Here is a 27,064-nt window from a genome sequence, read left to right on the forward strand (position 1 = left end):
TATATATATCACGTCCAGGGATTATTTATTATCACGCCGGCGTATTTGCGAGAAGGAGAAAAACGAAAGACAAGTTCGGTTTGCAAATAATACGAAAAATCGATCTCGTCATTGCCGCAGGTATAATGGCACGATGAAGATCCCATCTTCCCTACAGATTGTACCGAGGACGTCGTTCTTTGCTGTTATGTCCCTTCCCGGCCGGATACAGACGGAGAACGCTTTTGTCCGTAGAGACGTCAAAAAAGATAAGAGATCTTACCGCGACGATATATATACGAAAGAACGTTGTCGCAAGGCATGTCGGAAATGTACGACCCCCAGGATGGCTTTTAGTCGGATATACTTCTATAGAGTAAAAACTTTTGTCGTTGCATTTGTCGATGAGAGTATTCTCTTTCAGGTACCTCTGGCTCCCTCTCGTATTCTCTTCCTTGCTCCTTTCAATTCTTTCTAATGTCTCTCGCCTTTACCATTTTAATTTTCCACCTCAAATTTATACAGCAAAAACGAGCCACCTTTGCTATACGTCACTGTTCATCTTTATACGATAAATTCTACGCTCGTCTATAATTTTTATCTATAATTGTAAAAATAAATTGTAAACATACCTCGTTTGTTGAGCTGATCCTCTACTACCACGGCGGATATCATGAAGACATTGCCCACGCTCCCGCCAACGGCGAGAGAGGCCAACAACAGAAGTCGGGCGACTCTGGACCAGGCAGATGACAAGGTGACCGGCGAAACATAATTAGCGTCGATGACGCCATTTAACGCCTTGTTCGATTCTATTTCAGATTGGACACTGATGACGCTTGCCACGGTGCTCGTCGCAACGTTATAGATCGCCGTTACATTCATTCTGAAACTGAGAAGAATACGAATTATTGTTTATAGGATTATACCTTTAAATAAATAATAATGGATAAATCTTTATTCTTTAAAAATATTTTATAATATTATACTAATCAGCGCAAAATTCTTGATCGAAAATTATTTTTACCCATTTTTAATTACAAATTAAAATTACGTTTGGTGCCTAAAGTCTATATCCCTATGATTAACGCACGGATGATTTTAGCGGCAAATACAACAAAGTCTAACTTTGATGAGCGACACATCGCATCTCTCATCAATTTAAGGGACGGCTCATGGCGGTCCTCAAAACAGAAATACGGAGGAAACGAGGCTGAAGCTATTCGATATCATACTATTACGTGGAGAGAGGCCTTTTGAAGATTAGGGACGACAAGACTATACCGACCACCCTAATTGTGAATTATCGATCGGATTAGTGTGGGGATAGTCACGTGTTCCGACCATGGCCCATGTTAGGTTTCTACAATGTCCTCGTTGTCGCTAACAACATCTGCGCAATATCATGGTAATTAGCAAATATAAGTGTCATGCACGTAGTCAGATAACAGCTGACGTTATACGCAATATTATGCAGCTTTAAAAAAAAAAAAAAAAAACAGTCATTTAGATCAAAATACAATTCGATTTAAATATTTATAATGCTCGTCTCTAAACTGTCCTTTGTTAAACAATACACAGTTTACATTTTTACTTAAATAATTAAATTTGTTGATTGTTTTCATAACTTCTTTATATAAAATATTGAATTTTTTTTTTTTTTTTTTTTTTTTTTTTTTTTTTTTTAATATTATGCGTTTGTATTTGACACAAACATCCGATGTACATTTGCAATGTACTATATATTTATTGCATATTTCAAATTATCAGCGTTAATTTAAATTGTATTATGAATAATGAAACTTATCTGCTTTGCTATTCTGCATATAAATGGAATCGTCTTGATCGTATCTGCAGCGCTTTCAAAGCGAATTTTAAATTTTCATTAGCAAATGCAGCCTCGGGTGGCATCGAAATGTTTAACACGCCATATTTTGCCGGTCGACGAACGCGAAGAAATTGATCGCAAAAATTGCATTTAATAATAAAGCTGCATCATCTGCCCTTTCTTCCGATCGACAAACCATCCTTCCCTCCTTACTTATAGAAAAATTTTCACTTGTTGCATTAGGGCTTGAAACGGCGAGCCCCTTGAGCCAATAATCTCATCAATCCCGTTACGTGACCTTTCACGCACATCGACATCGAATCAATTTTGCTGCGAACGATGCCGGTATCTTTTCCTAATTGAAAAACGACTTCTGTGCGAGCGAACGAAGCGATGGAACAAGAGCTAACTGCAAATTCTTGCTTCCGTCTTCGCGTGAAAGAGAATCAGCCGAAATGATTGATGCTTCGTTGTACGAGACGTCCCAAAACTCTCTCGTTTCTTTCTTTATAAATTCTTTATCGAATATACGATCAATTTTTTTTTTTTTACAGTTTAAAGCACCATTATTTTTAATTTTCGCATTCTCAATTTAATAATTTTTATTATTAGATATATCTTATAATTAGTATTTATATTTGAAAATTTCATATATTCACTAAAATAAAAATAAAATTTACCTAAATCGCGCGTAATGTATTAGCGACTCTTACGTCTGCTTTAAGCAGCTTTTAAATTGTAGATCCATTTCAAGAGGTGTCTCCGACTGTCTGATTACTCGACGAGACGTATAGATTACAATCTCATTGCGACACCTTGCGAAAATGGATCTCATTCGCGATGTAAAAAGATGCAAACGGTCCTATCGGCGGAAGAGAGCATCTCACGTTTCACGAGCCTCCTCCAATCCCGTTCGAATGTGTGGATAAAAAAACAAGTTACACGTTCGCTCTCTCGAACCGAGAGCGCATCTCGATGAAGGAGCAACGATGGATGCGCTTACAACGGGGATGTTGACGGACGACCACCACGATCCATCTCGTCGATCCTGAATGAGCTAGATTACAAGAAGATGTGATTGCGTACTCGCGACTAAGAAAAAGGGAGGATTACGTCAGAAATCTGAGTATGTGTGTGTGTGTGTATTAACGATTATTCGAATACAATCTTTTGAATTATTCCAACTGTGCGACGAATCTACACTATTCTGCCACTTTACAATTAAAATCTCCATACGAGGGATGCCACGAAATACAACTACCGTCGTGTCTCCCTTTCTTTATCTATTTGAGAATGCGCGACGGAGACAAGTCACGTCGTCTAATCCCGAGCAGCAGTCCGCTGTGACATTGTCCTCCCGTCACATCACGCGGTCGGAAATTTCATATTTCTATTCATACAGACACGGTTCTCGGTGCTGCTCGGAGGATCATCTCGCATGATTCAACCACCGTGAACACAGAAGACAGGAAAGCCGCGATCTATTGTAACACAGCTTCGCGGCGATATCGGATTTCGTGGGATCGATGATGGCCGGGTAACAGTTAACCCCACGCCAAGCCTAGTCCACGTCCGTTTTTCGTGCTCGTATCCGACAGACGGGGATAAAGCGTCGGTACTAAACGATAGTGCTCGCGTGCTTAATCGCCGCCTCGATGGTTCGCCTCTCCAGCCTGCCGCATGCTACGTGCAGCCGCTAAAATTTTTATGACGCCGACATACGCGAGAGCTGGATCCTCTCTCGCGAGAGAGAAAAAAAAAGGAGGGAGGGCGAAAAAAACGTATAACGATCTTCCGGAGAGCGTTTCGGTCAGCGCGCAGCTCGCAACGGCACCTTTTATGACTCATTAAAGCGGCCGAAATCGAAGTTACGGTGCAGCCGTATACCATGTTTTATTGACGATAAAGCCGGTGAGGAGTAATTAGGTTCGTATCAAGTTTGCAAAGTGCTTCATTTTAAGACTTTCGGAACTTGGCGCCCGCGAGCGCCATCGATGCTCGAGGAGTGGCGCCGTTAATTTGCATGAAAGTAATCCGCAAATGAATATTCACCCGGCATATCATTAAAGACTGCGAAAGAGGGGACGCGGGCCGGCTAGAGTTAAGAGTTAACGTTCACGCGTTTCTAATGATCAAAACACGTTCATTCCAAATTTATATATGTAAACTGAAATTCGCACGGAGAAGAAAATAAATGTGAACCAATTGCTGCCAATTTAACATGCTTACGATATCGCCGAACTTGCGCCTCTAAGCTTAAGGAAATCTATTAAGAAACTAGCAAACGTCTCAAATAAACGCATGAAATAGAACGACGATTTTTAACACTAAACGATCCGTGTAATTACGCGCCATTACCTTTATACGCTTTATCCACAGTTATGGATTGAATGTATGAACGCTATAACTCCTTCATTCCAACGGCAGACGTTATAAAGTAGATTCTTGAGCCATCGCGCTCCGATCGGCCGCGTATAAACCGTCGATGGACGATTACAGGGCGGAAAATAAAATTTCTCCGGAAAGCGTACGTGCCAGTGTGATAAAGGCGGCAACAAATTTCGCGGATGGCGGGGTTACGCGATTACGTGACGCGTCGGCGGGGAAGGTTACGAGAAAGTTTCTCGAGTGTAAAGTGGGCTTAAGGCAGGCGTAAGGATAAGAAGTCACCGAGGCGAGGCTTTATGAGGAAGCGAGGGTGGAGGACAGAAAGAGAGACGGCGCGATCGTGAGAATATACACTAAGCAAAAAATTCCTCGAGAATGGTGCTCGGATGTGCTCGAAACGGCCCGGAAGTTTCATGGATGATGCCCGATCCTCTTTAAGATCCGGATCACGTACGCCGGTATCTCTTTTAATAAATAATACATCGTCGATATTTGGCGCGAGATACTGTAATTTCTCTCGACTATATTTCTGACGTGCCTTTGTGACGAACAGTACGAGCGGAATTAATGCATTTGTAACGAGAAACTCGTATAACGATTTATAGTCTTTTAAATGTATCATTCTGATATACACAGGGTGTCCCCAATTTAAATGGCAAAACTTCAGGAGCGTGTAGGGGACTGAAAAGCTGAGACGGAAAGTCCTTTAGAGGTTTGCTCGTTTTTCCTCCATTTTGGAGAAAATCACAAAAAAAGAAATAAAACAAGTTTTCATTTTCTTACTTATTTATTTACATTTTATTTATGTTATTATCTATTTAATGCAGATATTGTTCAAAATGTTGCTCTTTCGCAGCAATGCAAGCATTACATCTAAGCACTGACCTCATTAATTGCAGCTAGACATTGTTCTAGTGATATTTGGCGCACTGCATCTCTATGATTCGGTCTCTTAATTGCTCTCTCGAATTGATTGACACCGTAAAGAATATCAAGTGTTTACATCAAGTGTTTACATATGTGAAGAACCTTGAAGCGGAAAGTTTATTCGGTGCCAATCGACTCAAGAGAGCAACTGACAATGAGAGATTGAACTTTTGCGATTTTCTCTAACATAAAATGGAGCAAAAACGAGCAAACCTCTAAAGAGGACATCTTGTCTTAATTTTTCGGTCCCTTACACGCTCTTAAAGTTTTGTCATTTAAATTGGAGACACCCTATATATTTTTCAATTATAATAATATAATTAAAAAATAGCCGTTGTTTCTTTATTATCTAGACTATTTCTATTAGATAAGTAATTAATTGTTTTTAACAATTTTATAAACTTTATTAAATTTATTAAAGTAATTCGATGTCAGAGAATTATTTTATTACTATCATAAAATAAAATATATATTCTTAAATTATTTTTTTCTATTACCTTTTATATATATAATCGATCCTTCTCATTCATATTATGAAAGCGAATAATTGAAGATAAACTCATTTACTTATATACAATATATTAATATCTTCGCGACGATAAAATAACATTATCCAAAAATTGGTAGGCTATTATAAAAAAACCTTCAATGAAAGAGAGAGAAAACGCCAAGGCTATGTAACGCGATCATAAGCTGAAAAAAAATTTTATTAGCTTCTTCTCTTCTGCAAAAAAACGATGCATACAGATAGACCCTCCCATAATCTCGCCCTCTCATCCGCTCTGCGTAGTATCGTCTTACCTAATAGGTTTTAAATTAATGCGAAATACAACACCGCACCGATTATACTATTTCCGTTACAATAAAAACAAATTTCTACCAATCCTTACTCATGTACGTACGACCGTCGCAAATAGCATCTTAGTAGTCTTAGTAAATGATTTGCGAACCGGTATTTTTCTTAATGCCTTATTTATCGCTTAACTTTCTAACAACGGTGTCGCTCGTAAATCGAGAAGTCCGCTGTCGCACTTAAAGTCTTTGTTTTTTGCTTGCAAAAGAGCCTCCACTATATGTCACGTACTTGCTACGTCGAACGCACACCATATTATGGTAATTATATATCGGTGAAAAAATAATTATAATTTATAAAGAGAGACTAATGGGGGCGAACAAGAATGTTTCAAACTTGTCTTTAAATTTAGATTGATATTATTTTTTTTTTTTTTTAAATCTACGATCATTAAATATCTTTGCAAGTAAGTCTTAAATCAGTAATTTAATATCGAATCTAGTTGAAACTAAAATTAAAGCAAGACTTATTTTTAAAAAAATTAAAATAAAATATAAAGTTTCCTCGTGTATTTGAAAAGTTTTTTCCAAAGCTTTTTTCATTTGCAAAAAATTTTTTTAATCATGTATGATTGAACTATTATCTGTATTTTCAAAACAATTCCAAATTGCTTGAAAAATCCTTTTAAGGATACCTACTGCGGAAACTATAAAAAATACAATGCATAACTGATTCCATATAACTATTATAACAAAACATTTTAAATCTTTCGTAATGAGAAGGATCGTCTTTCGTAACAAGTTACGTCGGGTTTTATATGCTTCTTGAAGAAACACAATAACGCTATTCTATGCTACATACAATGCACTTAATGCACATGGCCATTATTCCTGGCTTAATAATAAAATCGATTAAACTGTCATGTGTGTGATGCGATATAAAATGTTTAATACCTTTCAGCATGAAAATTCTGCATACATTCCCCCCCCCTCTCTCTCTCTCTCTCTCTCTCTCTCTCTCGCTCGCTTTATTTTCTTAAACAATATACTCTCCGCTCTCTCTCAACGAAAGAATCCATTAAATGGCTGTCGAGCACAACATAGGATCCACCTGGTCCCGACCCTTTGTGAACGAACACAATCGGCAATTTCGAAATATTAATAAAAGATCTAACGCCGCGATTACGAGAGAGAGAGAAAGAGAATATTAGACCTCTTTATTGTGCGTTCAAAAACACGCCCACGCAAAAGAACAACAAAGTCGTAGCATTGTAGTATATCGCATCGCAATATTGCTGAAAGAATTGAAACGGAGAATCTGAATGCGAGACTCTTTATTCCGCGCTCTAAAGCAAACGCGTTCATAATATCGCGAATATATATCGCGCGCGAGCGGTCCGTGTCACAGTCGAACAATACTGAATCGAGATACGCGTATGATTCGTCAGAGCGGTGGATTTTTTTTCATTACGATTGTCCCCCGTTTTTTAATTAATACGATTCAAGGCGGAGGAATGCGACGCGGAACGCGCGCGATTTTGTCGGCGCGAGCGCGCCGCGTCCGCATATAGAATTCCGCCCTTTAAAATCTGCATCGTTAATTTCCGTCGGAACATCTGACGCGTACAAAAATGCGCCACGTGCATATGACAAGCGCCTAACTCGATCTTTTATCCGAGCCGCGATAACGGACCGACGCGACGCGACGCGGCGCGACACGGCGGATTTAACTCATCGGATTGTCGGCGCGAGACTCGGCGCGGACCATCAGCGGAACGACGGCGGAAATTTCGCTCGCTATTTGTTAACATCTTTTCGAGATTAAATTTTAATCCCACACAGCGGATTGGCTTAAGGAATCTCCTTAGTGTGTAGCGCCGCTACGGAACTGGATTTAAATCGTTTCACGCTACGCTGCCAGATTAGGTTGCTCCCGGGAGCACAGCTGGAATTGATATTTTCAGTACCATGACCGTCGCCGGAGGGAAACTATTAAGTGCACGCTCGTTTCCTTCAAATGCGTGCGCATTCGCAAGTAGATGAGTAGGTAGGTTGCCTATCCGCATTTATTTTTCGTTCGTCCGTATTGTTTAAGATATGTAATTATATTAATTTTAAATATAATTAATGTATTCTTTAGAAGAATATTTAAATTTTTAATAAAATTTTACATACTTATATTTTATATAGAAATTTATTAAGTTTTATTTTCTTTTTTTTTTCATTTCTCTTTCGCCTTCTGCCTTTTACCCTCCTATGGTGAATGGTTCGAACAATATAGAAAATTTTTTTAGTGGAATAACCGACAAGCAGGATAAACGTCAAAAATTATCTAAGGTCATAACAACATAAATGAAGAGTATTTTTTAAAAGCTTTACCGTCGATAGCCGAAAAAACATTTTTTTGTACATTTGAAACTGATTATCTCAGAAGCTATGGAACGTACTACAATCATTATGATACCGTTTGAAAAATAATTTAATTCTCTACAACTTTCGTTTCAGTACTTTTTATTAAAAAACGCATACTTTCCATGATATTTGTAAAAATGTATAAAATAACTGTGATTTCAGAGATTTTCAGGCGCTAACTTTTTAAGAAAGCATTTTTCATTCAACTTATGTTTATAAGAAACTTTTTGTTCAGAATTAAATTTCCTATAAAATCTCGAAGTCTGACCGGAACGTTTGGCCTCACTCTATATATATATATATATATATAGATAAAAAAAATAAAGAGATTTTTCTCTCTATTCTATTTTTATCTCTATTTCGTTAAATGTAGGATACATAATTTTTATCATTAAGTCAACTGTTAATGACAGATTCGTTAAGAAACTTTCGGGAGAGAGTCAACTCTCGCGTCTTTGCAATTAGACCTTTGATCAAATTTTCGTTAATTAAACATTGAATTCAAATTTTCAATCAACTCTAAAACTTCGGCTGAAGAAATCAGATACTAAACTTGGTGAAATTAAAGTGATTTTAACATTATTTTATAGTAAAAAAGCATTTAAAAATTGATTCTAGTTACAGATATAATATTCAAAACGTGATTTCGCTCACAAATAAAATATTTAAAACTTTTACTTTTTAATATGTGTAATTATTTTTAAAAATATAACTTAAATAAAACAATGTTTTTATTGCTGCTTACGCGAAACAGATAATAACTATGGTAATAAATTAAAAGTATAATTAGAATGTAAATGTAATCAAATGACTATCAACAGCGTCATAATATGTTGATTACAATATTCCCGGGAGTACAAAGTGCACTTAGCAGAACTAACATAAACTCGTGAAAGTATTTATAGGGACGGTTCGAAGAGTCGAGTTACCGAAATGCATACGACCAGAAACATAATAGGACGACGTATGCTGAAATCGTAACATTTTACGCGACAATTCCGAGATTAGTTAGTACCTTAAGGTTTTAGAGTTCGTCCGAATAGAGACAGCGGTCTCGCCTCTCGCGATCGTACGCATCCGACCTCGTTCGCATCCGACGATAAAAGAGGAGAGAGGCCGCCGTTTATTACGTCCCTCCCTCGTCGGTCATTATCCCCGCAACTTCTCGACGATATTGCGCCGGAACAGGACGACGCCGACGTTCCCCGACAGGCGCGGCGTTAATCCGTGAATGCGAAGTAATCAGCGGCCGTTTGCGCGCGACATAATTGCCGGCCGCGCCTATTATGTTCCATCGTACGCGCGGCCGACTGAAAACTTGCAGAATGCATTTCCGAATGAATGCGAGATTGTCCAGGTCCGACGAGCCCCCCCGTCCCCCGTCAACGTCCGCGGAAAATTTCGCGGACGACGGTATATTTGTCGCCGGCCGGCGGGCGTTGGCGTCTCGTGCCGCCGTATAAATTCGTAACAAATGCAGCGCGGCGAGAAATTCACGAGACGAAAGACCGTTCTCTTATTTTTATATCTACCGGGGAGGAAGATCATTTACGGACCTCGAAAGAATTTCTAGGAAACTGTGCGCGCCGGACTGTGCGTCTTCTTGCCGGCGGAAATATTGTCCGACAGGTCACTCTGTGATCTAAAGCGGTCCACGATCCCGTCTTTGTGTCCGAGGGCGCTTCAAAGTGTAAAATTAAAGTGAATTCTTTGCCGTCTTCTCTAGCTTGGAACAAAGAAACAATTTTCGCACCCTGCCTCCGGCTTTCCTTTACGACGCTCAAGCGCCTCTCTCACGAGAGTCCCGTGTGTCGTCAGACGAGCTACCGAAATATTACGACACAATATCCATCACGTACACCGTGCGCCCCGATAAAGGCAAAATATTTCTCGAGAATTTCAGTATAAGCTATGGTATATCGGACTTGATAATTTGATTTGGGTTGACTTTTATATTTTGTAATCCATATTAAATAATCGCTTTTCAAGAGACAATAATAAATCATAATGACATAATAATAAATATGATTTGAATTTACATGCAATGTTTGTCAAACAACAGATTTATGTATGATTTTCGTTAAATAATATCAATCATACTACAACGCGTACAACATTATATTAACTTCGATATTTTACTTATTTATAATTGTTAATAAAACTTATTTAATTATTGAGAGATACGAGAGTACTAGAACATGAACAAAATTCATAAAATCTTCATCGTGAATGTTAGGCGGCAGTTATTATATAGCTTGAGCGATATTAATCCTCTTATTTTTAAACTCTCTTCCTATCAAAGAACACGGAAGTTCTTTCAGAACTTAATGTCAATTCTTCTTAGCCCGGAATAAGAAATCGACTTTTTTAATGAACCCGTTAGATATCACTATGTTATATTACGTTATTACATTATTAATCTTGTTCGAAATACAATGACGTTGCTCTTGTAAAAATCTTACTTTACGTTTTGTCGTCGTCTAAAGTTGAAAGCGATTTTTCCAACCTATTTGAAGCTGGTTAAGAGAGAGAAAGAGAGAGAGAGAGGATCAAAGCACGTCCCCAATATTGAGTTCATTTTCCAAAACCATAAAGACAAGCAATGTATCGATCTTTTTAGCTTCGTGATATACTCTATTTATCAATTTTTCTTTTTTTTTCTTTTTTATCTTTCGCTTTGGTATTTTATGTTTTCCTCATTGTAAATGTAATTAAGCAAACGCGTACACATGTACCGCGCGGCATAACTATGTATATACAAGCTACACCAGCAACAGCATTTTTAATGAAGATCGTGATTACATTTGGATCATTAATTAAACGTTTCACCGGTCGCCATTCGTCTCTCTCAAAATTAATTTCACCCACGAATCCGTCGGTTTTTCGTAGTCCTATCCGGGAAATTCGCTCTTGTTTGTATGCCACTTCTATCCGCGATCCCGTTCGTCCGTTATAAAACGCTGTGTGCTCAGCGCTCGACTCTGCTACAGAGCAAGCAAAGAAGCAATTGACAAAGTAAGTAACATTTGAATTCGAATTACGGGGAACCCCCGACATTGCGCGGCATTCGTCACCGCCGCATTCGTCGTAGAGGAAATTGGCATCGAACTATCGCGCATTTGGCGCATAAAATTATGAAATGCCGAACGGCATTTGCATAAGCTGTAAATTGGAAATGGAAATTGCACGATGTTTAGCCAACCATTCACGCATTCATTCGCACCAACCGGCCGCTGCGTTCGTTCATAAGCCAACCCAACGTCGGCCAACGATCGTTCTCCAAAGTTCAAACACGCGTATAACACGCTTCCGATGAGCGTTTGTAAAATTTATTTTCTCTCGAATTTCCCCGCATATATATATATACACGCACGCATCCGCACGCACGTATCGAGCTGTCGAAACGGTGCCTCTCATTAAACGCAACCCACACGCGGTGAATATGCATATACGCCGCATCGTACACGCATCACTGCGCCGCGCGGCTTGTAATTAGAGAAAATTAAATCTACGTATTAAGCTTCGCATAAGCCGCGCCCTTTTCCCTTTTCTCTTCGAGGCCGATCTTCGCCGCGCGCGGATTACACTTGTCGAATTAGTCGATTTCTTGTTAGTCGCATACGCGTGCTCTCATTCTTCCCTGTCGCGGGGGAAGTCTTCATGAAGCTTTAATATTTTTTACGCCCCGCGCGCCTGTCAAAGAATATTTCACTCTATAGTCACCGGCAAATATTTATTGCGTATTCGCTTTGCGCGGGGATAATTTCATAATGCATTACTCGTCGGGGCTGCCGTGAAGCTCTTTGATGCGAGGCCGAAAGTAGGAGGAAATCCACTTGAAAAACTTTATACTTTGCTCTGTCGGCATCCGAAACTTGAGAAATCCTTCAGACAGCTCGCGGAAAACTCGAGAGGCGGCGAGAGGACCGGCATTGCATCGCGATCGATATCGCGATTCGGTGCGTTCCCGCGAAGAAGTCCAGGTTGACGCCTAACTTCGTTTGCACAGATGAAGACAATCAAAGCATCCGTCTCGAGATAAGGGGGAAACGAAGTTTACTTCTTTCATGCCTGAAGCCTCTTTTAAGTGTCCGGGCGCGATCGCGGAAAAATTATCTGTTTCGCGTTCTCGTGTAATATCAAACACAAGGAGCGATATTAAAAATCTGGGATATATAGCGACTAATCGGGCATATTTGCAAAAATATTCTCTTCATTACTATCAACGAACAATGCAAAAATATTTGCCATTATCGAAAAAGACGAAATTGCGTTTTTGAGATAATCTCGTTAACGAACTGTTTCGATTTTGTTACGTAATCAGTTTCGTTCATGTTTTAATCCTCTTGTTTCTTAATCCGCGTAACTGGAATCCGCTATCTGTTTTTAATAGCATGTCCATCGAATTTAACAGTTATAAACTCTGTATAATTTCTCTTCCGTTTCTTCTTACGCGAGATTTTTCTCGCGAACGGGAAACGAGATCGCTGTGAGTTATGCAGCAGGAGCGGCAGGATATCGGAGGACTTTACAATATTAGCATATGATTTTTCTGTCAGTTGTAATCGATTATACGCACGACAGAGGATGCAATAATTTTTATCGATTCTTATCTCAGTCGCTTCGGATGCGTATTGTCACGCTACCGTTACGTTTAATATCTTTCCGTGTTGTTTATTGTACTAGATTAAGGCAGTACATATATACAACAATTATTATTATATATTATTATTAACTTTAAATATAAATATAAAATTAACATGTAAACGTGCTTCCGCTCTGAGGTCAATTTCTACACTGAGAGACTCATTTCGTTAAATAAAACAAAATTATTCGGTTGAACCATTTTATTGACTGAACATGTAATTTAGTTTTATTTAATAAAAATTATGTTATTGGAAAAAAGTTTAATGTTACACTAACAAACTATTTTGTTCGCATAGAGTTGTTTATCCGAATAAAATTTTATTGTTGCGATAACAAACTCAGCCATCTCATCGCGTTCTAGATAATTGTATTTGTTGCTTGAACTAAATCGTTTAGTTGAATATCATAAGCTATTTTGCGCATTCATGTGTCACCGCGCGGTCAATTGTTATGCGGTGTAGTGTGATGTAGCAGTATGCGGTACCATCTTCAATCATGGCGGATTCGTCTGTCCGGGAAATACTGATTATTAGTCTCTCGTTAACGACGAGAGAATTGAAAAAATGAAGGATATAATCTATACATCTTTTTCTTATCGTATCACAAGAGATAACTGTCAAGTAAATTTCTTGTTGAATATGGATAAACTTTGGTTGATGTAACTACTAAAGCAAATGTAACTGCAGTTGGAAAATTCGGTAATACTAACACACGAATATGATTCAGTGAAGAAAATTAAAATGAAAAATTTGATTTTATACAATTAATAATTTTGTTCACCGAACCAAATTTGTGTGTTAGTATTACCAAATTTTGCAACTAAATTTTTTTCTTGTATTAACTAAAGGATTTGTTTGCCCATATCCAAACAAGAGATTTAGTCGATTCAAATAAACGTTATTTCATTCAACAAAATGAGTCTCTCAGTGTATTTTCTCCAACGTGAGATATTTCAAAGTCTGGCCATTTCGGATTTAACCCGGAAATTTCGGATTTTAGTTACTTATCTCTAGATTATCGGTTGACATTCTATCTCCGGGTGAACGGCCTCGGCAAAATAAAACAAAGATCAACTTATCTCTAACTAGATAAAAAATAACTTTTCTCTATATTATATAAATTAAAGATATAGAAAGAATATATATATATATATGTATATTCTTTTATTTCTTTATATCTTTTATTAATTCTGAAAAGAGATAAGCAAAGTGTATTTGGAAGAGCTAAGATTAAAGAGCTATATCGCTATTATTTGACACATATTTGGTACACTTTAGTCAGTAATTACACAATGTAATTACAGTGTATTGCATCTCGAATGCGGTTACGGGCCGAGCTCTCCGCAATCGCAATAACAGTCAATGCACGGCGTATATTCATATTACGTTCTCGACGTGCAGTGGCATATATTGTAACTAGCGGCCACACCTTGTCTAAATGAATTTGCATAGACGGTTGAACACTCTGTACGAAATTTGCAACTCGCTCGCTTTGATATTCGTTAGCCGTGTAAGCTTTTACGTTCAGAGAACAAACACCTCAAAATTATACGCTAGCGTATTCTCTCAGGGAAAAGATAAAAATTAGCGTCAGTTTCTAATAAATTAATTTTAATTATTGTTAATAAGTCATCAACCCCGTACACGCTTGTCGTATTTAATTGAGATCATTTAGAAACTACTTTGCTACGCAATTACGAGCGACAAGAATGCGATGATAGATGTCTGGAACGCATTATACACATTAAGTACGTATTTGACAGTTCAAATAACATGACCCTCCGTAATTAGTTGCCGCGTTTAAGATTATTGTGCGCGACGATAAAGTTTCTAATTTCACTTTATCAGCGTTAAATTGTTATTATACAGTTTCGCGATACGTTAACTATCTTCATAGTTTTATTAACGAGGAGAGCAGTAAAGTCCTATCCTAATACTAACTCTCGCACCTAACGCGAAACTCACGCCCGAGTATTAGAGCGTGTACGGGCAACACACAGGGATATCCGCCAACTTCGTCTAAATTAATTTTCATAGACGGCTGAACATCTCAGTTTGTGCCGAATCTGCAAGTTGCTTGCCTTGATGTTGCTAATTCGAATAGATCGCGCCCACCCGGACGGGCCCCTCAAGTTCGGCCCTTTAATAACTCACCGGCAATATTACGGCTCGTCGAGCTTCGCGACACGTCGCAGATAAATTGCATCGTTTAGTGGACACGCACCCGCACATAAACCCTTTAATCCCCCGGTAAGCGATCAGGTCCGGTCGGTGCAACGCGACGCTCAACGATATTACAACGGTTGATCTTGCCGACCATCGAAATTCCGCAAAGGCCAGCTAATCCGGGCTTCAAAGCGACGTTATGTTTGATAGCGGGCTTTAATAGGTTCGCGATAACAGATATATACACGATCGAGGATTGTTGTGCTAACAATGGTTCGCCTTTTTTCATTTCTTATTTTCCGCCGCAACAACTTGCGAATAGATATTTGAGGGGATTTTCATTGTACTCTAGTCGTTTAAAAGTTGACGGAGAAAGATAGTACCTTTTTTTTTCGACAAAGCATTACATCCGTTTTATTGAAAATTATCATCCGAAGATATTAGTTCTTAAATAATTAAACCTAATGTTTTTATTTTTTTAAAAGATACTTGACTCAACGAAAAAAAAAAAAAAATAAAATAAAATAAAATCATAATTCCAAATTTTATTATAATCGGCTTTATGTCATTTCGAGAATGACATATATGGCTGATATAATGGGTTTTAACATTTTTATCGTCATTGCAAAAGCGCGAGCGGGAGATGAATAGGCCCGCGAAGGAATTCAATATTAATTCAAGCCGATTATACTCTCCTCAAACGATCTTCTCGCGAGCTCACTTATACGCGTCTGCCACAGTCGCAGAGCCAATATCAGTACTTATTAATAAACGTCGACTCCTTGCCTATATATTCGCGGCGACTCTTTTGTGCTCGAAAATGAGTTTCGGAACGCGAACGTCATTTTGCTTCCAAGCCGGAGCCGCGTCGCCTTCCATCCGCTTTGCGCGCTTCCGCGTTTCGGTATTCTGCCTGGTGAATAATTTAAATGAAGGCGAGGAGGGGGACAATCGCGTCGCCGTCGCTCTGCCTCTGCAGCACGAAAATCCTACACGAGATCCTGCACATACCGAGCCGTCCCCCCGATAGATCTTGCCGCGCGCGCGCGCGCGCGTTACCAGGGTTCTTTGACAAGATTAACCCTATTTCCCCCCCGCCCCGTGTCCCTCCCTCCCCCATCGGCCAGGTTCAATCGTATCAGGGTACCAGCTGGTACACGCGACGTCCCTTTATCGTCATTCTTTTCTAAATTTAAAGATGTTATCTGTACCGTGTACCGTGTTCGCTCGAAATATAGCACAAGCAGAGGAGGGAAAGCCATTTTATCGTGTGACAAAACAAATGTTATAGTCATTCGGCGTAGAAGCTTGTCTTTCGTCTCGCTTATATAAATTACGACAAGTGTTTGACATCTATTTATACATGTCACTTTTCTTTTTAATATATCTATTGAAAATTGCATAACTGTGATACACCGTATTAATATACAACATTAACATGTAGAAGCGAAAGCATAATTTCACGAATAAGTAAGAAGATTGCTAAGATCGTTAACCATGCTACTTTTTTTCTACGATAAATTATATTTTTTATGTATAATTTTCATATATAATTTTGACATATAATTTCTCACGCAATTTTTTAATAAAAATATCTTTAATGTATTGTAAAATAAATAAAATTACCTCATTTCTCTCTGATCATTCTTCGGAATCCCGTTCTCCTCGCGCACCGCACCATCGTTGAGATGTGCATTCAATAGCGTCGCGGAAATTTGCAGGTTTAGCGTCGAGACCTACGGAAACTTGCGCGCGACGTCTGAAACGGTCTCGTGATTCTCGCGTTATTTGACCCATGCCTGAGACGCGGCGTGTCTACGGTTTCTATTATAACGTCACGTTATACGGTCGATGTGGCAGGAACTTTGGGTAACCATGCGCCCTCGCGCGTCTTTACGTTAATTACACGGAGTTTGTAGGTGTACGTGTGTACGTGTACCGCGGATCCACCGTGTTTCGGGGGAAGCCGAATCTTCAAGGCGTCGTGAAATTCGTCCTCTCTTCGCGGCAGGGAGGTGAGATACATAAATCAAATTACCTTTGATCGTCGGTATAACGCGATCGACGCTTACCGTCATCGCGTCTAATTTATCGCGCTAAATGGCCGCGGGTGGCAATGAAGCGAGAGAGAAAGAGCAATGGCGAGAAAGAGAGCCCCGTACTACGCGTGCTACGGCAAAGCTGAGCGCAATATGTAGTTTAGTATGCACGCGCGAACTGGATAACGGGAAAGTAAATTTTACCGGGACGCGCGTCGCTGGCGCTCGAAGCTCGTACCACGTGTGTGTTGTCGTTTTACTTTTCCGGTTTCTGAATTGGCTTTAACTTTCAGTCGGTACAGCCGCCCGGCCCGGCCGCTACCCCGTAGCATCCCTCTACCCTCCTCGTCCCGGTAACGCGTGAATATTCATTCGCGGAAGTATTTGATTGCGCGAGAGAAATACGCGTACGTGCGGGCGCATTTACAGGCCGCGCTTTTCCACGCGACGAGGGGAGTCTCAGGTGTCGAACGAGTGCACTCGCCGACAACTTTTCCAGCGTATCTCGTCTCGTCTCGTCTCATCTCATCTCGTCTCGTCTCGTCTCATTTCATCTCATCTCGCTCGCGCGACTTTATTTTTCTCTCCTTTCGAGTCGCAATTAAGGGGCCTCTTTGAAGTTTTCCGTACGACAATTCCGAATTCTAAATTTAAAATGAGAAACAATTTCCTCTTCTTTCTTCTTTCTCCTTTTCTCGAACCGCGCCGCGACGATCTGTCTCGGGAGGACGACGCAATAAGAAACAAGTAGACCAATTTAATTCAATGCTCTTCGAGCGAAGCGACGTGAATGACCGTAATTGCCAAAATTAGACTATCCGGTATTAATCAGCCGCTAAATACCGTTCGCTCGCTGGCGAGGCGAAAAAAAATATCGCAACGATTAGTGAATTTTGTCGCATCAATTAGTGAGGGAACACGCTTGCAACGCAGATATCTTGCTCTCTTCGATTAATATTTTACTTCTGCCGCGCGCACCACCCTCCAGGGATTAAAGCGACCAAATGTTGCCTGATTAAATGTTTACAGTTGGTGTAAATGACCGCACCTGTTATCCCCTCTCGGTGTCTCGTCTGCCATTTTATCGAGAACTTTATTGTCCCGCGCACCATACGTGCCACCTGTATCCGCGATTAAATACCGATAGTATCGTTAGATTATCGCGACGTTAAGCACAGAAATTCGACGCCAATTTCGGCACCGATGGCGGGCCCTGGCAATGAGTTTTAGACGCGTGATGGTTAGGCGCGATACGTTATCCGGGTATGCAAGTGCCAGGGGAGAAAAACGCCATCGCCATCTGCCACCGAACGATTATTATTTCGCAAATAAATTAGCGGGCGCGTAGTAGTAAATCTCGTGCGAGCGACGCGGCGGTCGGTCAGAGATAAATCATGCTGCCGATACGAGCGTCGTAAGCGATAAACATTAACCATCGCGCCGCTACGACGCGGCTGTACTCATAAATTATTTTAATTAATTGCGCCGGGGCGGCGCCCAGTCTTTCGTAAGACGGCGGTTCGATCGTTCGATTTGGCGATTCGTCTTTACGCGTCTTTTCTCCCCGGTGTCCTCTCTTTCTCCTCCGCCCTCGTGCAATCTCGCTTGAGGAATTCTACGAAAAATCCTGTCTTTAGAAACTCACATTGCCGATACGGTGTTTAAGACAAAGAGGAACGTCGAATGTCCTCCCGTAAAGTAGATTCCACAGATTTTATCGAGACATTCCGAAATTGAGTAACTTCATTTCTCGAACTGCCTTCGATATCCTTCGATATTGAACCGAAATTTAAGAGCAGGTAGAAAACAAAGAATTCCGAAGAATTCGCGACGGAATATTTCGTTATTTAACGAGAGAATTTTTACAAAGTCGAAGTGTACATACACCCACACACACACAGACACTACATATGTATGTATGTATATATTTAACGCGCGATACGTACAATGCTACGCAAACGATTCGTCCCCTCGATTTTGCATGACCAATAGACAACAAAATATTCAAATTATCACACACACAATTTTCGATATTCAGCATAAATATTTATCAAAGTTATCGGTTATATACGCGCGCCATTTTAACCGGTCGCTATTCGAAAACATTGTTACAATAGTTACTCCCGCACACACAAATTGCCACCGTTAACGATTCAACGTCGGATTTTATTTATATACGGCGCTATATCGGTACCATTACCATCACGGGACTTTAATCACGGTGCCCACCCCTGATTGCGGTTTATCGAGATTTCCGATAGCGCCGCTAAGCGCAACGCGCGTAATTGCGTAGATTTCTTCATCCTCGCAATCCGCGCATATTTATTTTTTCCAACGCGACCGGTCGGAATAGCCATCTGGCATCGAGGAAATTGCAGACATATATAATACGCCCGAGAATATTTAATCTTTAATCAGATAATTTAAAGTCGATTTTATTTCGATGAAATATAATTTGGGCCATTATATAGCTTACATCGCATTTTGCATCAACACCGTATATCGATTTATTACGGATAAATATTTCAAATTAATTAGTAATAAATTATTTTAAATGAATAAGAAAAATACCTGTTTTGATAAACAATTGTAACTTTGGTCGAAACTGATGAGTCGTCAATCGCGCAAATTAATTGATCGCAGCTAATGATTACATCTTTTAATATTTATCGCGAGATGACGTGATAATACGACAAACATATAATAACGCGGAGCGATTCGCATTGCGACCTTCTCGTTCGAGTCTCGCGTCTCGTCTGAACGAAGTCTCGCCGTGTCAATGATAACGAACGGCGATGACCGATATAAACAACAGTGACATACGTCATACGTCGTAAAATTCCTAACAACGATTCGTAACTTCTCGCGACATATAGCACGCTATTGTTTACACGACCTTGTTCAAGGCAGCAGCGCGAGACGCTTAACGTATCGTCGCGTATTATCTCGCAAAATACGATCGCGATAAATATTCTAGAAAATGTTAAATATTTTTTTCTATTACAGAAAATCAGTCCGCACAATTATTTAATTTTCGCGACAGACGCTTTATTGGCGTGTCGCATAGAAAATTATAATTATAAATTATTCTTCCACATCGAAATATATGTACATATGGTCGCTTTGCGTTTTTAAATTCTTCGATATAAATGTAATTTGTCTATTTTACAAAATTGAGAGCGCTAAATAATGTGCACGCGACTCGTGTAACATCACGTAGTATCAGAATGAGAATGTCAATACCATTCTCGGATTTTTTTTTTTTTTTTTTTTTATCATTTACAAGTTGTGAGAATATAATAAAAGAAAAGAATCGAGTCGTATAGAACGTCGCGATGTTAAATTAATAGTCATTTAATATTTAATAAATAAGTTGTTAATCCCGTATTATTATATTTTATCAATCTTCCAGAAAGTCGTCAAATCAAATTATTATTTTTGCTTCTCGAATATTCTAGATGAGCGAGACATTCCATTCGAGCACAAAAGCTTCTGTTTCCGTTTAGTTTTTCCGGTCCCGTCTGATCCCATCGGACAATCAAATTCGTGACAAACAACTCGGTGTCGATCATGGATGAGTTCTCGAAATTGCAAAGTCGAAATTCGTATTGTTACGCATCGCGGATCGACTATGCTTATAATGTCGGTGAATGAAAAGGGACGCGCTAATTTCAAACCATTGTGCAACAAGCTCTTTCCAGGATTATATCGGAAAAGTCTTCACCGCGAACGGAAGTCTCGCTCCTTCTCACATTATAATATTTAATTATCGCGCGACTTGTCGCCGTAAATCTAGATCTCGCGAGTATTCTGTCAATTCAGGAATTCGGAGTCATATTTTCTATAAACTTTTTTACATTATAAATCAACCTCCGACTCTTTCTGTCATGTCTTTTCGATCGGCGTTAAATAAAAAGCTTGAGCGTAGTCGTGTTAATCGAAGATGCAGCTGCACAATCGGATATCATAAATTTGGCGTTCGTGCATCCTTGTATCTTGTCAAAATATATATTTCGCAAAATTTATACCGCATAATTTTGAATGCCAAACAGGTAGCAGTTAATTTTTGCATTATTTTCTCGTTACGATATAATAAAATATGTCGCGATTAACGTCGGAAATGCTATACAAAGTGCTGCTTAATTATCATATTCTGTGCGCCATCGTAATTAACTATCTTTGCGCGAGTGAATAATATGTAATCGCTAGGAAGGAGCAACAAAAGATAAATACGAAGAGGAGGAGATTCGAGGCAAGGTAACCATGAAGTGGTGAATAATTTATAATTTATTTGTATTTGTAATTAATATATTATTTGTTACTTGTAAAATGTATTACTCATTTATCGTCTCATAGATTTTATAAATCTATTGTCTCGAGAAATTAACGATTCGCGATAAATATAATTATGAAATATGTATAAAATAATATTGGACATCTGCAATCTGTATTTATTGTACCTTCTTGATCATCGAATTTATTTAACAAAATAAAATAACTATTATATCAAAAAAAAATTTAATATATAAATAATATTGCTATATAGAATTATTTAAACTGCATTGCAAGTTACCATAATGTTCGACATTTCCTACTATCATTTTACATCTGATGAGTCTGACGATCGCAATATTTTTCCGAAAGACTTTTCAATTTCCAAGAACATAAATCGATGTCCCGCAATTTCGCAAACATATTATCAATTTCAATCAAATTATTTCCTCGCCTGGATTAACAATTTTTTTAAATTTATTAAACAGCGATTACACGATTTATTATATCGCGATAACAGAGTTATCATCGTCCAATTAAGCTGCTATAGAAATACCGGATAGGCCTTCTCAATGATTCTCCCGACGAAATTGTAAACAAACATAGGGAGCGATTATCGTAATTTATTCAGGCTAATAAGCCAGAAAAAAATTCGGCAACGGCGAACCCGTACCTAACAATGCTTTCTGTGCAATCTGTGTGTGTGTTGCGGTTGCTATTAATATCCGAGGATGTATCTTATCTCAGGGTAGGCATGCAAGCGGGAAGAATGCCGCTCCTCGTCAACGTTAATCGTGGATAACGATAAAGCCGGGTATACACTTGGAAAAAAAGAGATCGATTTCCTACCGTGTCGCTTTACCGCGAAAAATGCGCCCGCATTTTGAAAGGGTGAAGCTTTATTAAAAAGTTAATTGCGGTAGATGAGGGACGTATATCGCGATTTCGCATCGCTGGACACTTCATAGAGACGCGGTCGATAAAACACACACGAGCGTATCGGTTTTACGATACTCTGAAATCGTGTTTAGAGAGCGCAACTCGGGCAGAATCTTGAGATTTTACGTCAACGGAGAGACGATGCTTGCAAAATTTTCACGCAAGTGTTTATTCCGATTTCGAGAAGTCTTATAGCGCCAAACTGCTACTCGAACGTAACGTTTATCTTTATCTTCTGTTTAAATAAACGGATCTTTAATATACTTTTATCCGTATATTTATGACCCCAGACATGAGACTTCGATTTACCGAAGACGCAAAAGTTTCTCCAAAACAACATCGCCTTCTATATAATCATAGCTAATATAGAAAATGCAAAGCTATCAAATTGATGTTCTTTATGTATAGACGATATTATCCTGTAAAATATCTAAATGGATTGTATAATTGACAAAACATTTGCTTTCTCTTAATTTTACTATATGTATATTAGATAAAAGTATTTCATTCTTAAATAAATAAATTTCATTATTGCATATATCAAAAAATCTCACATACACATATTCGATGTATAAAACACGACAATGAAAATTGCTTACTTGGAATTAAATTACGATGCAAATACTACTCCGAAAGAATTTCATCTTTTTATAATCATCTCATAATTGTGTTATCGGTTTTCTCTTATCCCGGATTTTATTCTAGCTTTTATCACTTCCTGTTCGTCGGAGTAATAAGTAATGCGTGCGTGACGAACGGGTCGCAGATTCCTCGCGTGACCGCGTAGAAAGGACAGCCGTCGTATTTCTAGATCTCGGAGAGCGCAATCCTTTCGTGCCGAGGCGTTCGCCGTTAAGTTACGCGACCGGCACGATATTAATTAGTCCACGTCTCGCGCGAGGAATGGCCGACCCGAGCGAATCTCGCGCTCGCGCGTGCTCGAAATTCAATCGCTCGTGCAGCGGCTGCTAGCCGGGGCTGGAATAATAATTATCGCGGCAGTTAACCCCGTTTCCAGCAGTTTTCGATCACGGTAGACGCTCGTCGTCAGATCGGTTCGCAGCAATTCCTCTCTCTCTCTCTCTCTCTCTCTCTCTCGACTCTGTAATTAATTCCGCGCCGCGTCGTGTATTGCGACGCGACGAAAATTGGAGGCGGATTTATTCTATCCGATCTCCGCTCAAGGAAGAGGAACGGAGAAATAAAGAATGAGAGAGAGAGAGAGAGAGAGACTGCGCTCTCTCAGTTGGAACTTGCATGGCCGGCCAACGACAGATTCCAATTGTCTTTTAGCCCCCGTGTTCCGGACGCAATTGAACTCACCGCCGGCTTTGACCCTGTTATTTCGACGAAATTATGCGTTTCGGACGCTGCGCGCATTCCGCTACCGTCCGACAATTCCCGGGATAATCATATAGCGGTAGAAACTTTAGCTAAATGGTCAGTGACGTAACTAAATAGACAAGGATAAAATTGATGGAATTTACTACAACGTTGGCTTTTACGTAACATTTGTCAATATACTATAATATACTTGTGTCAGAATTTCCTTTATTTATATAACGAGCCTGTTATTCGTACCTTTAAAAGGTAAAAGGTATGTTTGAGACACGAATAGCTGGATATGGCGAGGAGAGAGAAGAAGAAAATTAACCTGCGCTATGTACTCGCAACATTGCGAATACCCTGAGTATTCATCGCTGCCGACAACGCTAAAAACAAATGGCGTTGTTGAGAGCTTCCTTGCAACTGCGCCCCCAATTTTCCCTTCATCATACCTTGCTACCTACCTACCAAATGGACACGAGTAATTACAAGTTGTCTATTGTAATCTGAGCATCCATCTGACATACCTGTGTCATGCCGGAAGCGCATGAGATTGCATTATGGCTGGCATGAAACTACACGGAAGTAAATTGCGGTTCCCATAAAGCCGCCGGACTATACGAGAAACGCGTGTACGTCGAGTTCTTGAATGGGAAATTATATTTCCTGCCATATAGGGGTGGGATATATCTTTGAGAGAAAGACCAAAGGGAGATTAGAATCATTTTATGATACGAGTAAATATGTTATATTTATTTAGTAATTGCGCGATGTCATGTATTACGCAATCTTTATATTGAATTTTCTATAATAAATATTATATAGAGATATGAGAAAAGCACGTGTTTACGTTGCCTACATTATTAGATCAAAATAAAATAAAATCTATCATATTAACTGTAATATATTATTAAATCAATTTTATTATATAAGTAATAAATTAGATGTATATCATATTTTATTTATCGAATCACTAAGAAAACGAGAATAAAAATTCTCACAATAATAAATTCACAATCGTTTTTATATTTAATACAACAATGATGCCAATTAACGATAATACGATAGTAAGTCTCCGCTAATGTTACATGAAACGCTCAATAAATCAAGTAACTTGCCTTGCTGATTACCGGTTTATCAGCTCTGTCATCATATTGCGAGAATCATCCACCAGTTTTTATACGCTTCAAAATTTTCAATTGGCTAACGACATTGCCCTGGAATTGATTCTGTTGATAAATTCCGCGTCTTTAATGCAAGGCCATGTAATCGTCCCAACGCGATACACACGACGTTCGTAAAGTGGTGCTTCAATCTCGAGGGGTAGCGGGGAAGGGGATATCAACTTTAACTCCAGATCAGATAACACGCCTTAATTGATCGTAAATGCAATTTTTATCCGTAAGACGAGACGCTAAACTCGTTTCCATCTAGTTATGTCGAGATAATCGCAGCGTTCGCAAGAAATTCCTGTACGAATCGATAAAAACGATAGGAACGAAGCGTTAAATCTAAGACTGGTCATTTATCTCGTAAGATATATCTCCAACTTTCGTATCTTTTAAATTTTTATAATTGTATAATCCAAGATTTACAGAAAGAATATATATATATCTTTGACGCGTGAATTTGGATAAAGCAAAATAGCAAAAAAAGCCAGCGATACGAAGTTGTGGAATTAAAGATTAAAAATATAAATATACGTAGTTAAATTTCCTTTTCTAATTATATATTTTCAGATAAATTCTAACCGGCATTTCGTTCGATGCTTGCTTGTTAAGAGATAATTTTGTAAATATAGAAAGGCTGCAGTAAATGACGTCCCTTGATATTTTCGCAAAGCAAGGATCGACTGAAAAGAAAAACTTTATCGAAGAATTTCGGTTTTTAAAATATTTCTTCTTACGATACATCCAAGAGATATTTTACGTATAAAATTGTGAGTCTTTCAATATAATTGATCAAATTGAAGACTAAATATTAACAGATAGATTTTGTTTTAACGATTAAATATCCATAATTAAAAATGTAAAAAAATAAAAAAATAAAAAAGATTACAAATTGATATGCCTCATCTCGACGTACGCGTATATATCGTAATAATTTCGCGTACGTATTAAACGTCAGGAGCTGAATCGTACACGTGTATTAACATCTTAACGTCGCGCGCGCATGCATACTCGTGTGGTTAAGTAGTTAAGTACGGCAAATATCCCTTATTCGCTCTTGACGAGCTTTATCTTGCCGTGTGCGTCGACACGAGTGTGTGTGTGTGTGTGTGTGTGCCTAAACAAAATGTCAGAATCAGACAGGGCCTCGTTACGCTAAACACGAGGTGCGAATTCCCGCCGAAGTCGTTAAGCCGGATGATGGAGGAAATGCCCGTCAGTCGTGTATTCCGAATGTATAGCGTGGATGTGGGAAAATGTGACGCGCTATATGTATATATGTATATTCATGGCCCGACTGTGCCGCGCATTCGATGATCAATCATTCGTTCGAGCCGAGTGATCCGAACGTTCTCTCGCGTATGGGGCTGATCAACGTTTCCGGATATGTCGCTGCGGCGTAATTAACGTAATTGCCTCCGGGAAATGTATCTCGGGAATAGAAACATTGCTTCGATGCTACGTATGTTATACAATATATATATGTGTGTGTAATATGTCGTGGCATTGAGACCTCTTTCTTTGCCTCCCATTCTGTCAGATTTTCGTGAAAATCAAGTTTCCAGATGAGAGATGAAATATATCCTATTGATCGAATATCTCGAAGAAAATGGAGCATGCAAAAGATTCGGGTTGCATTACCGGTTTATAAGAAAAGTCTGAAAGGCATAACGCGGCGGCATTGACGAAGCGCGACGAGGAAAACGATTTTTTCCTCCGAAAGTACTTTCTCGAACCAGCAACTTCGTTTGCGGTCGCGCGACGCGAGAGATCTACCTTGACAGAAGAAGAGAGAAAAACGGATTAAACCGACGTCGCGTACCAGTTTTTCTCGTGATCGGAGAACCGACGATAAATGCGTGGCGACGCGAAAGTGTAAATGGCTGCTGCGCGCTTTAGTTACAACCAGCACCAAGCTGCTGGTTAATCACGTTCGTACGACAGCCATTTAAAAGCCCTTGGAATAAAAAGGAGAACGAGGACAAACGCGCGCACGCCTCCACGAATGCATTAAATCAGTCTGTGGGAGAAGCCTCAAAGGTTCCTTATTCCGCGTTACTTCTACGGAGCCACGACCTCTCCAAAGCTTGTGCACAAACGAAGCTGGAAACGCGCGAATGAGGTTTAGCCTTTCAAGAGCGGTATACGTTCCCTCCACTTGGAATGTCCTCTGGTATTACT

The 27,064-nt window shown here is 39.3% G+C and overlaps 1 protein-coding gene across 9 annotated transcripts in view; it reads right to left on the reverse strand.

The window, feature by feature from the left end:
* LOC138943256 (melatonin receptor type 1B) overlaps positions 1-27,064 on the reverse strand; it is a 186,367-nt gene that overhangs the window by 56,523 nt on the left and 102,780 nt on the right. For all 9 annotated transcript variants that reach the window (XR_011448441.1, XM_070313923.1, XM_070313919.1 and 6 more), the window contains one exon: positions 612-871. Coding sequence is in view for 8 of the 9 variants with exons in the window: in XM_070313915.1 (XP_070170016.1) it covers positions 612-871 (260 nt within the window). In the remaining variant the exon portion in view is untranslated. The remainder of the gene's footprint in view (positions 1-611; positions 872-27,064) is intronic.

The sequence above is a fragment of the Polyergus mexicanus genome, unplaced genomic scaffold (genome assembly GCF_030449975.1).
Source record: "Polyergus mexicanus isolate NDT 795.1 unplaced genomic scaffold, iyPolMexi1.0 SCAF_26, whole genome shotgun sequence".
Classification (NCBI taxonomy): domain Eukaryota; kingdom Metazoa; phylum Arthropoda; class Insecta; order Hymenoptera; family Formicidae; genus Polyergus; species Polyergus mexicanus.